General features: G+C 34.5%; 1 protein-coding gene across 6 annotated transcripts in view; it reads left to right on the forward strand.

Annotated features, from left to right (window-relative positions):
- Window positions 1-14,863, forward strand: part of nfixb (nuclear factor I/Xb) — a 511,053-nt gene that overhangs the window by 427,900 nt on the left and 68,290 nt on the right. For 3 of the 6 annotated variants that reach the window (XM_062037120.1, XM_062037122.1, XM_062037123.1), the window contains 5 exons: window positions 1,100-1,174; window positions 2,964-3,084; window positions 6,074-6,109; window positions 6,535-6,665; window positions 12,707-12,781. In XM_062037120.1, the coding sequence (XP_061893104.1) occupies window positions 1,100-1,174; window positions 2,964-3,084; window positions 6,074-6,109; window positions 6,535-6,665; window positions 12,707-12,781 (438 nt within the window). The remainder of the gene's footprint in view (window positions 1-1,099; window positions 1,175-2,963; window positions 3,085-6,073; window positions 6,110-6,534; window positions 6,666-12,706; window positions 12,782-14,863) is intronic. The other 3 variants (XM_062037119.1, XM_062037121.1, XM_062037126.1) reach the window with 1 other exon arrangement.

Consider the following 14,863-nt stretch of genomic DNA (forward strand, 5'->3'; position numbering starts at 1 on the left):
TCCTCTTGTCCATATAACCCGCCAATACAAATCAAACACCCGCACAACACACTCAATCCCACAGCCCAAAGTACCGTTCACCTCCGCAAAGTTTATACAGCACATATATTTCCCCAAAGTTACATACGTGACATGCACATAGCGGCACGCACGTACGGGCAAGCGATCAAATGTTTGGAAGCCGCAGCTGCATACTCACGGTAGCGCGTATCCAACTCAAAGTCCTCCTGGTAAGAGTCTCTGTTGTCCCAGTTCTCCACAGGCAATGGTAAAGCTTGACTGTCATATTTCGGGAATGTAAACAATGAAACACCGGCTACGTGTTTGTGTCGCTGCAGCCGGCCGCTAATACACCGCTTCCCACCTACAGCTTTCTTCTCTGCTGTCTTCATTGTTCATTAAACAAATTGCAAAAGATTCACCAACACAGATGTCCAGAATACTGTGGAATTTTGCGATGAAAACAGACGACTTAATAGCTGGCCACAATGGTGTTCCAAAATGTCCGCTACAATCCGTGACGTCACGCGCATAAGTCATATCCAAAGAAGTTTTTCAACCGGAAGTTTAGCGGGAAATTCAAAATTGCACTTTATAAGTTAACCTGGCCACATTGGCATGTGTTGCAATGTTAAGATTTCATCATTGATATATAAACTATCAGACTGTGTGGTCGGTAGTAGTGGGTTTCAGTAGGCCTTTAAAGGTCTAAAAAAATTATGTAGATCGTCTTAATGGGCCGCATGTGGCCCGCGGGCCGTATTTTGCCAAGGCCTGCTGTAGAATCTGCACTCAGTGCATACATTTTACAGCTGTGCTTGCGGGGAATGCACTCTCTCGTTTGGCCTAATTGCTTGTGTGTGTTGAACTGTCAAAAGTGAGAAGAATAACATGTCGAATCCAAAAGACCCTGCTGTATCTTATAGAAAACACATGTTCGCACTGTATGACACCGGCCGCGTGTCAACCCTCTCTGTGCTTTCTCTCTGCGGGTGTTCACGTGCACTAAAGAGCGTGTACTCTATAATGTACGCACATCTAACTCTGCACATATGCTTTGCAGCCCTCTCTCACTTTTTTTTTTTTCTTCCCCACACAGGCCACTTGAGTTTCCAGGACTGCTTTGTGACTTCAGGGGTGTGGAACGTAGCCGAGCTGGTCCGCGTGTCGCAGAGTGAGTCACCGCCATCATTCACCCTCGTCAATCCTGCGCCTATCATTTGTGTAACGCACGACACGGCATACACTTTGTTCAAAACCGAGTTAGGTACAGCACAGCAGCCTGGTACTAATTAGGAGGAGGGAGGAGTAATGTACGTTTATGACATTGATTATGATTTACGGTTTTATATCGCATGTTCATCCAGAACCTGATATGAATTATTCCTTTCCTTTGTTGTCCTGTTGAACTGAGCACCATTGAGTATTGCTGCTATATTAGAACATACTACACTGAGCAATATGGAAAATCAGCAGACCGGTAACAAATACAGTAGTATAGACTGATATAACTTTTAGATACGACTATTGCTCTTGCAAAGACACATTGTGTAAATGTTATCTATTAAAAAAAAGTGGTTTAAAAAAAAAAAATCCATAATCAGCCTAATAGTAGTGTTTTTACATATTCTAATTATTCCAAAGGGAAAAATAGTATCTTCTTTGTTTCATGCGCTAATACTATATCTGATTAAATGAGATCAGATGAAATAATATTTTCAATTTACTGTCCACATTAATTGCTGTAATGCTAACACATTATAAGAACAAAAAATAAAATATACAGTAAAATATATATCATTCAAGCAATACATAAAGCATTATAATAAATGATCATTTTAAAATATGTAATTCACTTTAATATAATAATAATAGAATATGGTAATTGATAAGAAATATTTGTATAATTATGATAAAATATAATAATTGTTATAACTTTAAAAATAGTATGTACGTATAAATAGAAATAATATAAGTATATATGATTATTAATGCTTAAATAAAATGTGCAGTGTATAAATATGAATATAATTATAACATATTGTAAATAATACTACATCAATTATAATAATACAAATAATATATTGTAATAAAGTGTTATAATGAATAATACATATCAGAATTATAATATATGTTTTATTATTATAACTCAATATATATTGTAATAAAATGCAAATAAATAAATATACATATTTAGAAATATAAATATAACCATATCATTATTAAATATGATTACTAATATAGTAAAAACTGAGTAAAATATACATCTATAAATAATAATTACACTGCATAGAAATGATGATAATACATAAATAATATATGTATGTTTATATTGTAATATATTGATTTTAGTGCTATAATAAATAGTAACTATTATATTGAATATAATGTTTTTATTGTAACTTAATTGACAATTATAATTAAATATAAATATGTATGTATTTATATTTCTAAATACAATTTTTAAATATCATGAGTAAAGAAAGATAATTAAATTATATTTAGAATAATGTTTGAAAATATTAATATAGTAAAAAATTGTAGATATGAATATAATTGCAATGTATATAAAGGATATTATAATATTATAATAAAGTGCTATAATGAATAATAAATATTATTATATTTATGTTGTTTATCGTAACTTAGTAAATGCAATTTTGTAATGAAATGTAAGTATATAAATACATATAAATGCAAATAAACTATTATGATCATTAGATATGATCATTAATGTTATAACAAAAATGTACAGTTTTTACGTATTAAAACTGTTACAATGTATTATTATAAATAATAATAATAATAATAATGAAAACGGAAAGACTAGACTGTGCAATACAAATATAGACAATGCAGAAGGCAAAATAAAATAAACAAAGCAGAAATATAACCAATTTGTGCAAAGTATATATGCAGTGTAATTTACATGTGTGACTGGTGTGTGTACTCGCAATATGCAGCCCCAGTCGCTACGGCAACTGGCCCAAACTTCTCCCTGGCTGACCTGGACAGTCCTGGGTACTACAACATCAACCAGGTGACCCTGGGACGGCGCTCCATCACCTCCACACCCTCCACCAGGTACAGGTTTTCCCACACATGCACTCTTGAACAAAATCCTGAAAGAACAAATAACAAGTATTTGCATTTTGCACTGGTGTACTGTATTAAAACAAACGTGTCATAGGCAGATGTTTGCTCATTACCGCTAGAAAAATATGTTCATTGCAGTCTTGTATTGTAGCTAAATATATTAATGTTGTGGTAATTGACTATGTACACCTAACACTAGCACTCCCAAAAGGCAGCCAAATGGCTAGATTAACCCAGATGTGAATCGCCCATTTTGTCACCATCATTGTGTAAATGAGGCAGTTGCTGCATACAGAGTTGCATATTGTGAGAAAAAGTTGTCATACAAGGAATACTCAGATAATTTTTTTGGTTCATTTTACAAGACAAAATGATGTAATTTATGAAAGAAAGTCTTGTTTTTTTATCGTTTGTAATGTTTTGCGAAATAAATTGTCATTGTACAAGAATTATGTTGGAATATTTTAAGAAAAACGTTGAAATATTGCAAGAAAAAAAATCATATATATATTGAAAAATTATTTTTATTTTTTTTATTTTTTTTTAGAAAAATGTAATGTGAGAAAAAAGTTATCTTACAGAATTGTGTTGAAATATCTTAAGAAAAAAGTTAAAACTTTTTTAAGAAAAAGTTATGCCATTTTAAATGATCAAAGTAAAATATATTGTGAAAAATAGTCGTGATTAAAAAAAAAAAGTTGCAATATTGTGAGGAAAATGTTCATACCATTATTTTTTAGCAATATTCTGAGAATTTTTTACTTATTTTACAAGACAAAATAATGTAATTTTACAAGATTAAAGTGAAATATATTATGAAAAAGTAATTTTTTTAGTTTTCAGAAAAAAGTTATTAATATTGTGAGAAAAAAAGTTGTCATTGTGCAAGAATTATGTTGGAATATTTTATTTTTGTTTAAGTTTAAAAATTACAAGAAATCATCAAAGGTTTAATTTTTTTAAAGAAAAAGTTATGACATTTTACATGATGAAAGTAAAATATATTGAGAAAAAAGTCATCATTTAAAAAAAAAAAGTTGCAATATTGTGAGGAAGAAATTTCATACAAGATTTTTTAGAACTATTCTGAGAATTTTTTTAACTTATTTTACAAGACAAAATAATGCAATTTTACAAGATTCAAGTCAAATATATTATGAAAAAGTCTTTTTTGGGTTTTAGAAAAAAGTTATTAATATTGTGAGAAAAAAAGTTGTCATTGTACAAGAATTATGTTGGAATATTTTAAGAAAAAAGTTTAAAAATTGCAAGAAAAAATTCATTGAAAATCATATACTGTATATATACAAAAAGTCATTCTTTTAAAAGAAAAATGCAATATTGTGAGAAAAAAGTTATCTTACAGGAATTGTGTTGAAATATTTTAGGAAAAAGGTTTAATTTTTTTTAAAGAAAAGGTTATGCCATTTTACATGATCAAAGTAAAATATATTATGAAAAAAGTCATGATTTGAAAAAAAAAAATTGCAATATTGTGAGGAAAAAATTTCATACAAGATTTTTTAGAACTATTCTGAGATTTTTTTACTTATTTTACAAGACAAAATAATATAATTTTACAAGATTAAAGTCAAATATATTATGAAAAAGTCTTTTTTTTTTGTTTTTATAAAAAATGTATTAATATTGTGATAAAAAAAAGTTGTCATCAAGAATTATGTTGGAATATTTTAAGAAAAAAGTTTAAAAATTACAAGAAAAAAATGTATTCAAAATCATATATATATTTAAAACATTTATTTTTGTTAAAGAAAAACACAATATTGTGAGAAAAAGTTTTCTTACAAGAATTGTGTTGAAATATTTTAAGAAAAAAGTTACAAAAAAATCTAAGAAAAAGTTTTGCCATTCTACATGATCAAAGTGAAATATATTGTGAAAAAAGTCCTGATTTAAAAAAAAAAAGTTGCAGTATTGTGAGGAAGAAATATCATACAAGATTTTTTAGAACTATTCTGAGAATGTTTTACTTATTTTACAAGACAAAATAATTTAATTTTACAAGATTAAAGTCAAATATATTATGAAAAAGTATTTTTTTCCCCCATCCATCCATCCATCCATTTTCTACCGCTTGTCCCTTTCGGGATCGCAGGGGGTGCTGGAGCCTATCTCAGCTGCATTCGGGCGGCAGGCGGGGTACAAAAAGTTATTAATATTGTGAGAAAAAAAGTTGTCACTGTAGGAATATTTACAGACAAAATTTTGAATTTTATAAGACAAATCATTCCATTTTACATGATTCAAGTACTGTAAAAAAATATTCCGAAAAAAATAATCATTTTTTAATTTACAAAAAAGTTAGTTTGAAAAAAGTTGTCATCGTAGGAATATTGTGAGAAAAATATTTACATTTTACAGAAACAAAAACACTATCAAATAAAAACCTAAAGTAAAACGTTAATGGCAGTTTTGCAAAAGGGCACTTGAATATGGACTACATAAGACATCATATTTCTAATCAGATCAGAGATATTTTCAGCTAATATTAGAACTCTCAATTGAGAATCTTCCAATTATTCAAGCACAGTCCTTCCCCTGATCTGAGCATTGGAGTGGTCCTCCACATCCCTATGTAATAGCTGCAGTTACAAAACAAAGATGGCTAATTGTCGGTCGTTGAGTGGTAAATTTTGAACAAACAGCCTTTTGACTGCCTCCTGGGAATTGCAGGGGTAAGAAAAGAAAACCTTGAGCGTTCTGGTGTTAAAAGTGCACTTCTAATGTACTAATTCTCACCCTTTCCCAGTTCTTTAACTTCTGAATTCTACTGTCGTTTCGTGCTGAGCCTGTTCTGCCTTTTTAACTGTGCTTTCTCTTTCCCCTCTCGCTCCTTCATCACTAATCCTTCTCATTTCCTGTCATTTTTCCCACCAATCCATCCGTCATTCTGTCCGGTGTTTGGGTGTTTTTTTCCCCTTCGTTGTCGTCTTCTCCCGCTCGACATACGCTGCAGGACTGAAATGGAGCTTTATGCAAGTCTCCCACGGAGGTACACTCACAGCCTATCTGCCTTGATACTAATGGAACACAGATCCCGCCATCACACTCGCACAAAAGCCACACAAACAAGCTGTCACACACACGTTCATAAAAAAAACAACATACCCTTTCTGGCCTTTTATTGCTCACAGATGTGTGTCGATAAGAATGTGCAAACACATACAAGAATGTCGCATTACGTAGATTGTGCCTGGTTTCTGGTGGGTGGTTTCTAGCATGGATACAATCTTCCGCAAAATCTGCTCTCAAATGACTTCCAGTCCCCCACGGCTGAAACGTAATCCAAAAACAACACATTGAAGGGAAATTAATACTCCGACTTGAATGTAATAGCTCATATTTTTCTCCAAATCTCCCCGAGCAAGTTTCCCTTGAAGTCCCTCAAGAGTCAAACAACCTGCTTTGCCTTCTCAGCTCCAACAAGCGCAAGTCCATCGACGACAGCGAGATGGAGAGTCCCGTGGACGATGTCTTCTACTCGGGCCGCTCGCCAGCGGCCGGCAGCAGCTCACAGTCCAGTGGCTGGCCCAATGATGTGGACGCAGGTAATCCCCCTTTAACATCCCTCTACACATTTCAGATGTGAGGTCCACTTCAAGTCAGACAACGCTTGGAATAATCAAATAGCATCAAACCGATATTTACGATATGGGCGTCCAAGAATGGTCGACAGTTCGAATCGTCTGACTATAAACGCGCCATCGAAGACCCCTGTCGGACACCTAGCACCCTGGTGGGGCTTGCCGGAAATGACACCCCTGGAAATCTTGTCCCCTGCTCCTTTTACCGTCCAAAAATAGTGTAACTATTGAATGGAGGCAAGTCAAACAGTTGCACCAGGCGGAAAACCGCAGCTCAGAATTAAGCTTGTCCTTTCAGACCGCCCACAAGCTCATTGATTGGCTCTCTGGCGCTGCCTTCTTGACAACGTGAAAATGATTGACAGCATGCAAGATCGGAGCGAGTCGCCATCATTCACAGTAGAGAGATTTCTGTGATAGATATGATTTAAAAAGGTTTCTGTTAAAACTGGCGAGTGAGATCATAAACATTTTTGGTATTATTACATATTCATACTGACCTCTTTCATTCTGATGGACTGTCCACAAGGCTAACTAGTTTTTTTACATTATATTATATGGCGACAAACTCCTCTCTCATGGTATGCTTCTACCTCAAAATCGCTCTGGATAGTCTATATAAGGGGTGTCCAAACCTTTTCCACTGAATGCCACAGACTGACAAATCAAGGGATACAGGGGCCATTTTGGTAGTTTTCACCTTCAAAACAAAAACTAGAAAATGCAATTTCGGTCAAAATTTCGTGTGATGGCTTAAGAGCCATAGCATAACAGAAATGCTAACAGTTAGCACGCTGGGCAGATAACGTCAAGTAACACAAAATATAAGCAAAATTTGCTAAAAAAAACAAAAAACAAAGCTAACATGCTATTTTTGATGCTTACAGTTAGCATCAAAATCGGCCATAGCTCATTTTTACTTGGGCGCTAGATAGTCTAGATCAGGGGTGCCCAAACTGTATCCACTGAAGGCCACAGACTGACAAATCAAAGGATACAAGGGCCATTTTGGTAGTTTTCACCTTCAAAACAAAAACTAGAAAATGCAATTTCGGTCAAAATTTTGTGTGATTGCGGAAAAGCCAAAGCTGGACTGAAATGCTAACAGTTAGCACGCTGGGCAGATAACGTCAAGTATCAAAAAATATTTGAAAATGAGCTAAAAAAGCTAACATGCTAATAATAGCATGCTTACAGTTAGCATCAAAATCGCCCATAGCACATTTTTACTTTGCCGCTAGATAGTCTAGATCCGGGTTGCCCAAACTTTATCCACAGAAGGCCACAGACTGACAAATCAAAGGATGCAGGGGCCATTTTGGTAGTTTTCACCTTCAAAACAAAAACTAAAAAATGCAATTTCGGTCAAAATTTCGTGTGATGGCTGAAGAGCCAAAGCAGAACTGAAATGCTAACAGTTAGCACGCTGGGCAGATAACGTCAAGTAAGACAAAATATAAGCAAAATTTGCTAAAAAAAAAAAAAAGCTAACATGCTATTAATAGCATGCTTACAGTTAGCATCAAAATCGGCCATAGCACATTTTTACTTTGGCGCTAGATAGTCTAGATCCGGGTTGCCCAAACTTTATCCACAGAAGGCCACAGACTGACAAATCAAAGGATGCAGGGGCCATTTTGGTAGTTTTCCCCTTCAAAACAAAAACTAGAAAATGCAATTTCGGTCAAAATTTCGTGTGATGGCTGAAGAGCCAAAGCAGAACTGAAATGCTAACATTTAGCACGCTGGGCAGATGACGTCAAGTAAGACAAAATATAAGCAAAATTTGCTAAAAAAAAAAAGCTAACATGCTATTAATAGCATGCTTACAGTTAGCATCAAAATCGGCCATAGCACATTTTTTCTTTGGCGCTAGGTAGTCTAGATCAGGGGTGCCCAAACTGTATCCACTGAAGGCCACAGACTGACAAATCAAAGGATGCAGGGGCCATTTTGGTGGTCTTCACCTTCAAAACAAAAACTAGAAAATGCATTTTCAGTAAAAAAATTTGTGTGGATGCTGAAGGGCCAAAGCCGGACTGAAATGCTAACAGTTAGCACGCTGGCCAAATAACGTCAAGTAACAAGAAATGAGCTAAAATAGCTAACATGCTATTAATAGCATGCTTACATTTAGCATCAAAATTACCCATAGTACATTTTTACTTTGGCTTTAGATAGTCTAGATCAGAATTGCCCAAACTGTATCCACTGAAGGCCACAGACTGAGAAATCAAAGGATGCAAGGGCCCTTTTGGTAGTTTCTAGAAAATGCAATTTTGATTAAAAAAATTTTGCGAATGATGATTGTTTTACCAGTACGCGGAATACTGGTAAAACATCTTGGAGGCCAGCAGGTGTGCTATATAGCCAGGTCGGAGGGAGTTACAGTATCAGCAGTTCCAAACACTTGTCGACTTTGGCCCAAAACCTTCATGCATTTGCAAAAATCCCTAAAGTGAAGAGTCGTTTTACCTTTCACCACATATTTATTTCTCGCACAAATCAAAATGGCCACAGGAAATCCACGCTTTGAAGCCGATGCCCAGGTCGGAATTGTCTTGTAAATGTGCCGACTAAAGCAGGCCGCACCCCGGCGGTACACGTACGGTACCCGATAGGTTTGACGCACTTTAGTGGGCAAATAAAGATTTTATTGTCGAAAGGATCAAATCCAAGTATTAGATGCCGGCTGTGGACACGGATGTAACCACAAGCTGTGGCTTTTTTTTCTTTCTTTTTTTTACGAATAGGCTGGTCCTGCTTCCCGTAAAGAAAATTCAACAAATCAGGTGTTCGTTCTAACTCCAACACACTGACTGACTCGAAGTGGACCGTCTGCAATCCCTCCATCTGCTAAATGAATCCTGGCACAATCATCCATTATCATTGACTTATTATTTATTTTAATCACACCTTCTCACATGGTTCTCAAATAGTTAACTCAGAAATTGTTTTAAGTCGTTGCAGATGTTAGCTCAGCTTTTGTTATTGGTTTATTTTGAAAATGGGCTGATTGTAGGCTGGTGCCAGCAACTCATACACAGAGAAATATATCAGGTTCCTAATTGTAGATGATAGCAAATAATTGAGAACCATCTGTGCTGCAGCCGCAGGACAGTTATGTGTTTATGTATGCAGGAGATCCTCGCTCTTCGCTGGGGTAAGGCTATTCCACCAAACCGGTGCCATTTGCTTGTTGTAAAATCTTTCAAAATAAAAAGATGTTAAATTCTAAATCTGATAATACGCATATTTATCCACGCAAAATGCGTAGATAACACACTAGGGCTGTCCAAAACTTTTTTTATTATTTCAATTAATTTTTTTTCTAAATCTGTCCTTTATTGTAGATGTAGATTCCCATATCTGCGGTACAGATTTACTTTATACAAGAAAAGGACTGGATGCTTCTCTTCTTGCCTTTTTTATTAAATGTTTGGGTAGCATTTTGTTAAATAAAACCAGTTTTGTTCAAAGTACCGTAGTTTCCAGGCTATAAGGCGCACTTAATATCTTTTTTTTTCTTCTTAAAACTCGACAGTGCGCCTAATGTAAGGAATAATTCTGGTTTTGCTCACCGACCTCGAAGCGATTTTAATTGGTACATGGTGTAATGATAAGTGTGACCAGTAGATGGCAGTCAAACATAAGAGATATGTGGCAAGAGATATGATGGCAATATGACTCAAGTAAACAACACCAAAATGGTATAAGTTCCATTGAAATATATAGAACATTACACACGGCGCTCAAAACTCTATGAAAATGTTTTAGTACGACTTTAGTAAGCTATGAAGCCGCTCCGTTTGTTGCATTGTCGGCGCATTAAACATACGAGTATTATTATGGTGTGTGTTTTGCAATATTATGCAAAAGAAACTTTTCTTACCTTCTGATACCTGCTGTTCTGTATTTGGGATCTTCATAAATCCTGAAAAATTGCGCGCGTCCGCCTTTGTAGTCCGTGCCAACGACGTAGTCGATAAGCTTCTTCTTTTTCTCTATCTTCTTGTTATGGGACGTTCATCCTCTGCTGTTGCCATTTCTAATATAAAGTAGTTTAAAGTTCTTACTTATATCTGTCAGTAAACTCGCCATGAAAGCGCTAAAACATACCGGTGTAGTGAGTGTACATTATTCACCCAAGGAACTTTAGTTATTAGAGTTCCGGTCAGACGGTTTTTCACGGGACACATTTCCGGCCTTGTTGTTGTTTACGGATGAGAAGAAGCTGCTCCATTTTTTATTTAAGTAAAGTCTGAAAGTCATTAAAACAGTTAGCTCCATCTTTTGACACTTCTTCCACTCCCAGGACTATACTGTTAACACCGCCAGTCATTTTATCTGGCCCGCAAACACCTGGAAATTATATTTGTCAATAAAGTACTTAATATTTTCTCACTAAATGTAATTGATTTTTTTTTCAATTTGACAGAAAAAATATGTGTACTGCTTGAAATTGCAGACCTTTTAGACTTTAATAGTATCCAATTTTGTAACAAATATTACAGTATATTATCATACTTTCCAAACATGTTTTTGTCTAAGTAAAAATAAATACAAATACTTAACTTTACAGCAAACTACCCATCAAATTAATAAAAATGACAATACATTTTACGTTGTTCTTTACAGCATATTACCGTATTTTTCGGACTATAAGTCGCAGTTTTTTTCATAGTTTGGCCGGGGGTGCGACTTATACTCAGGAGCGACTTATGTGTGAAATTATTAACACATTACCGTAAAATATAAAATAATATTATTTAGCTCATTCACGTAAGAGACTAGACATATAAGATTTCATGGGATTTAGCGATTAGGAGTGACAGATTGTTTGGTAAACGTATAGCATGTTCTATATGTTATAGTTATTTGAATGACTCTTACCATAATATGTTACGTTAACATACCAGGCGCGTTCTCATTTGGTTATTTATGCGTCATATAACGTACACTTATTCAGCCTGTTGTTCACTATTCTTTATTTATTTTAAATTGCCTTTCAAATGTCTATTCTTGGTGTTGGGTTTTATCAAATAAATTTCCCCAAAAAATGCGACTTATACTCCAGTGCGACTTATATATCTTTTTTTCCTTCTTTATTACGCATTTTCGGCCGGTGCGATTTACACTCCGGAGCGACTTATAGTCCAAAAAATACGGTACTGTAAATTAGAAGAAAAAAAACACTATTCTTTCTTGCACAAAAATTCAGTTGACTGAGCTGCTGGTTTTTGACTGTAAAATCTACAGTTGTTGTTTTTAACTGTGTTTTACTGTAAATGGAAAGACGGTACATTTGTTTTTACGGCAGAAAAACTGGCAGCTAAGTTGCCAGAATAAAAAAGAACTTGTACTGTTTTTCCATTAATAATATAATGTTGTAAAAACCAAAAATTTAACACAAAATTTCTGGCAACTAAGCTGCCAGCTTTTTCGTAAAACCCCCCAAAAAAACAGTGGTAGTTTTTCCATTTACCGTAAAATGTTGTAAAAAATAAAAATATTTTAGAGTGAAATTTTGTAAATGTAAAGTTTTTATTGTAAAATCGACAGTCTACTTAAAACAATTTATATAATTAATAATGAAATCCTGAGGAAAATTCATACATTATTCGCTGTTACAAGCGGCCCTCTGATGGCAGCCATAACTGCCATGTGGCCCTCAATGAAAACCAGTTTGACATCCCTGACCTAGGGACACAAATGGCACCGATTCTGTGGAACAGGCCTTTTAGTACTTTACTTGAGTGTGTTTTTTTTAAAATGATATTCTCCCACTGTCACTCCTACTCACAAGCTGCCAGTTAAAAGCGCCACCATAGCGTTGTAACTCTTTAATAGACACTTGCTGCACTCTATAACTTGTCAATGATTTAACCACCAACTCTCTCTCTCTCCCTCTCATTCTTTCCATTTCTTTCCTTCTCTGTCCACTCCCTCCCCTGCCCCATACGTCCATTGTTAACTCTTCCCCTCTCCCCTGTTTGGCCTTTCAGTGCAGCACCATTTGGCCAGTGTGCAGGAGAGGAAGATTAAGCATGAGAGCGATGGAGTGCAGTTTCCTTACCATGGTTAGAACAACATGAAACACTACACTCTGCACATGCACTGTATACTTGTTCCACTTTGGCTCACACCGCCTTCAACCTGCATCCTTTTTTATTTTGTTCTTTTTGAAATCAAGTATTTCTCTTTTCCTCTCGTCATCACATGTGTGTCTTGTTCTCTGGCTATGCTGCTGCTGGGTGGGGTGATGTTTCTGCCAGATGTCTGCTGTTGTCCTCCATGGGTTTTTACCAAAGCCTTTTGGTTGTCCCGTGTCTTCATCGCATTCACGACCTGTCTGTCTGTCTGAATGACAAGTAGAGAGATGAAGACAACGCTAGTGCTCGAAAAAAGTTCACAAACCATGAATCTTTCACGTAAACACAAAGCTGCCTGTTAGAAGTCATACTGTATGAGCTGTTACAGTACTGTGCAAAAGTATCAGACCACCTCTAGCTCTCTTGTTCAACCACTTTTTCCCGTCAGTCATCAGTAAAGATGATCCAAGACCACGAAAAACAAATATATATATATATATATATATATATATATATATATATATATATATATATATATATATATATATATATATATATATATATATATATATATATATATATATATATATATATATATATATATATATTTTTTATTTTTTTATTTTTTTTAAACATTATTTTATTGGGTTTTTACAGACATACAATTGGCAAAAGTAAACACAAATACATCAAATGCTGTTTCCCCCCACAAGTAAAATAAAATAAAAAATAAATGTATGTATGTATGGGTGGTTGATGAGCCTTTTGTGTGCTGGTTGGTTGTTGTATCTCTCTAAGGTCATTCAGGAATGCAGCTGTCTGTGGTTTTATGCTCACATCTATTATTATTTATTTTTATATATATATATATATATATATATATATATATATATATATATATATATATATATATATATATATATATATATATATATATATATATATTACAGTGCAGGCCAAAAGTTTGGACACGCCTTCTCATTCAATGCATTTTCTTTATTTTCATGACTATTTACATTGTAGATTGTCACTGAAGGCATCAAAACTATGAATGAACACATGTGGAGTTATGTACTTAACAAAAAAAGGTGAAATAACTGAAAACATGTTTTATATTCTAGTTTCTTCAAAATAGCCACCCTTTTTTCCTTCTTGACTGCACTTAAATGTAGAGTATATGTAGTATATGTAGGATATATTTATATTATTTATATATTATATATATAATATATTATATTATTTATTATTATTCTTGTCTATTGTGAGCGAACTGTGGTGCTGAATTTCCCCCAGGGATCAATAAAGTACTTTCTATTCTATTCTATTTGCTCTGATTATATTTTCACACACTCTTGGCATTCTCTCAACGAGCTTCAAGAGGTAGTCACCTGAAATGGTTTTCACTTCACAGGTGTGCTTGAAGCTCATGGAGAGAATGCCAAGAGTGTGCAAAGCAGTAATCAGAGCAATTTTGAAGAAACGAGAATATACAACATGTTTTCAGTAATTTCACCTTTTTTTGTTAAGTGCATAACTCCACATGTGTTCATTCATAGTTTTGATGCCTTAAGTGACAAACTACAATGTAAATAGTCATGAAAATAAAGAAAACACATTGAATGAGAAGGTGTGTCCAAACTTTTGGCCTGTTTTGTATATATATAAAATAACAACAAAAAAACAATAATAACTAAATAAAATAAAGAGAGAAAAAAACACAGATAGATGTCAGCATAAAACCAGACAGCTGCATTTCTGAATGACCTTAGAGAGATATAACAACCAACAAGCACACACAAGGCTCATCAACCACCTACATCCCAGTTGTGTTTCAATCAGGGTTAATTTGGAGATCAGTTTTTCCCACATATCTCTGATAGGCACCCGACAGTTTTTGAAACTTTGCAGAACAACCATTCAATGTCAGCCCAATCTTCTCCGGTTTGAGAAAATACAGAACATCTTTAATTCAGCGGGTGTGGCAACATTCGCTGGAGAGTGCTGGCACCGATCACACGATACAGATATTCCGTCATACATTTAAGCTAATCGAATCTTGGTAAAATAAGT

This window comes from Entelurus aequoreus, linkage group LG25 (assembly GCF_033978785.1).
Source record: "Entelurus aequoreus isolate RoL-2023_Sb linkage group LG25, RoL_Eaeq_v1.1, whole genome shotgun sequence".
NCBI lineage: Eukaryota > Metazoa > Chordata > Actinopteri > Syngnathiformes > Syngnathidae > Entelurus > Entelurus aequoreus.